This window comes from Engraulis encrasicolus, chromosome 17, assembly GCF_034702125.1.
Source record: "Engraulis encrasicolus isolate BLACKSEA-1 chromosome 17, IST_EnEncr_1.0, whole genome shotgun sequence".
NCBI lineage: Eukaryota > Metazoa > Chordata > Actinopteri > Clupeiformes > Engraulidae > Engraulis > Engraulis encrasicolus.
The window spans coordinates 17,629,889-17,632,668 of record NC_085873.1 but is presented as its reverse complement, the minus strand read 5'-3'; the positions used below and the strand labels follow the sequence as shown (position 1 = coordinate 17,632,668).

At 46.0% G+C, this 2,780-nt stretch overlaps 1 protein-coding gene across 1 annotated transcript; it reads left to right on the top strand.

Annotated features, from left to right (window-relative positions):
- Positions 1 to 221: 221 nt before the first annotated feature.
- adoa (2-aminoethanethiol (cysteamine) dioxygenase a) lies at positions 222 to 2,349 on the top strand. The gene has a single exon (XM_063221914.1). It carries the CDS (start codon positions 1,078 to 1,080, stop codon positions 1,837 to 1,839), a length of 762 nt encoding a protein of 253 aa, XP_063077984.1. The 5' UTR covers positions 222 to 1,077; the 3' UTR covers positions 1,840 to 2,349.
- Positions 2,350 to 2,780: the final 431 nt, after the last annotated feature.

The window sequence follows — 2,780 nt, the reverse complement described above, 5'->3', positions numbered from 1 at the left end:
TCCGACCTACACCCGCCAAAGTCAGGCAGAAAGTTGGAGTATTAAACACGGTGCATTGTCCATGATTACAGCTGTCTTTTGACTCTTTTTACTCACTGTGCATTTATCCATCACACACAAAAAATATTCATACAAAAAACACACACACAAATTAGGTGTAACATTTTATTTCCAGAGCATTTGTATTTTGTTCCCAATATTGATGACAAATATGATGGTTCATTCATAGCATAGGCCTACAGCATGGCATACTGCAACAATTCAAGCACAGTGAAGTTTGAATGGCCAGAAGGTCTTGGGAGGTCACTGTTCACTTGTAGCCCAACTCAGCAACTCTCTGCTATATAAAACTATTATCTCGATGTGCTTTTCTCAAGTATGCCTATGCTATTGTTTACACTGGAAACTGTAGGAAACAAACGTTTACAAAAGTATTACGACCACGAGTTCACATGACGTTGTAGCTTTTTGGAGGGGGGGGAATGACGAGAAGTTAAGGGTTAATAAGGCCAGAGTGTGGGGGAAGGGAAAGTTCAATGGCCTGCTTGCTCTTCTCCAGCTCGCGCTTCAGAAATGAGTGGGCGTATGGGTAATGAAGTACAAGCTTACTGGAGTCGATGGTTTTTATTTCGTTATATAGCTCATATATATTTGTGGTATAAACATCACGTCTTAAATGTTCAAACGTATGTTTAAAATTGATCTAAACAAAACCCATTAGTGAAATACCACTAAACATTACCACTTCGTGTTACAAAAGAACTTCAAGTTCCAACATTCTACAGATAATGTACGCAGGCGCCGTAACTGCGGACGTGTGAACCAGCTAGCCATGAATGGGGTGAGGGGGGAGACGGGTAGCTATGTGGATCATAACTGGAGGTTAAATCTTTGATTATACAGCCATGGATTACTTCAGAATTTGATTTTATAAGCCCGTTTCGTTTGCTTTTTGGTTGGTGCCTTCGGGTATTGGATAACGCTGGTGGATATTGGGCCACCTTTGAGTCACTATTCTCACCGTGAGAGTTAGCGCCTGAAGAAAACAAGCACCGACTCCCAACAACCAGCTGCAAAATGCCACGGGACATCAAACCGTCTTTAATCCAGAAAATCGCCACTCAAGCCTACGCCACCTTCAAAAACTTCGGGGCGGGCGCCATAGCGGACAACAAGGTCTTTTTGGATAACCAAACCAAGCTGGCAACGCTAGTCACGGATATCAGGGCTGCGGACCTAAAGATAGTGCCTCCGAAAAGCAAAGCCTCCAAACCAAGCCTCCATAACCCCCCTGTCACTTACATGCACATATGCGAAACTGACGCCTTCAGCATGGGGGTGTTTCTGCTCAAAGGGGGGGCATCAATTCCTCTCCACGACCACCCAGGTATGAACGGAGTTTTGAAAGTTCTTTATGGCAAGGTCAACATACAGTGCTTCGACAAGTTTGATAAACCAAGCGATGCGGAGAGCATTCCCCTCTTCGACCCGCCACTGCTGCCCTTCCAGAGAGATTCAGTGATGCGATCCGTGGTGAGGTCGACAGGTGAATACACGGAGGACAGTGGTCCCTGCGTCTTGAGCCCCGATAAGGATAACCTTCACCAGATAGACGCCGTGGAAGGACCCGCTGCGTTCCTCGACATCTTGGCACCACCTTACGACCCCGACGACGGGAGAGACTGTCACTATTTCAAAGTTTTACAGTCCGTGTCAAATGCGGTGGACAGAACTGCAGACCAAACCGTGGAAGGGGAAACATGGCTCATGGAAGTTCCTCAACCGCAGGAGTTCTGGTGCGGGGGCGAGCCTTACCCCGGCCCTGAAGTGTCTGTCTAAATGAAACTTGCCCACGCCGTGGACACCTGCGCGTGTTGGGCACCGTGACACGCTATGGCACTTAAACAAAATCTAAGCTTGCTGGGGAGAACCAAGAATGAATACCTTAACAGCTTATACTGCTTTTAAATATCAAAGTCGAGAGGGAATTATCTCAAAAACACCTATCTGCTGGGTCCAGCATCTGTTGCATTTCGACCATCATTAGTGTCTAAAATGAACATTACTTTTCTCACTTGCATGCTGTCAAGATGGCCCGATGTTGATGAGCAGAGTTCTTAAATCTGTCAGCCTGTGATGATGATTAACTTGTCCTTAACTCCAGTGTAAATATTGAATGTAAACATGCTTTAAAGGCATTAATCCTGGTCCAAGTGCACACTTCACGTATATCCCTTAACTTCTAGTTGATAATTTATTTTGAAATGGGAAAAAATATGTATAGGCTTACATCAGCACTTATTTTTGCGCCGTGTTTATATGAACATTATGGCTTTGATCACAATTAAAGTATTCACATAATCACTTGAAATTGCACCTCCTATTCCTTTATCAAGTGTACATACAGCACTATACAGAGTTTTAATGGCAATGCCTCTTGCTCTGTTTGTCCACCAGATGCAGGAGGGTATTTCCAGGACCGTATCCTGGGGGTAGGGGCGCCTCACTTGGGTAGCTGGTTTAGGATAGCAGTGGGGTGGTGACGGGTGGGCTGAGACACACCTCACCACATACACCTTCAGGCAGGCACCGGACATTACTGGAGCCCACTGTACCAAACCCGAGGGAGCTACCCAAGACAAACATTGCTGCCAGTCTGGGAGTAGTGAGGCCATTAGTATTGGGCGTGGGGGACCTAGATCCCGTCCCGTCCTGTACTCCCCACGGTACGAGATAATTAACCCCTACAAGGCGGCGGTATACTCCCGTCCGCTACATTA

What these genes read in the sequence shown, in the direction of transcription:
- adoa (XM_063221914.1), top strand. Translation starts at nt 1,078, where the DNA reads ATGCCACGGGACATCAAACCGTCTTTAATCCAGAAAATCGCCACTCAA.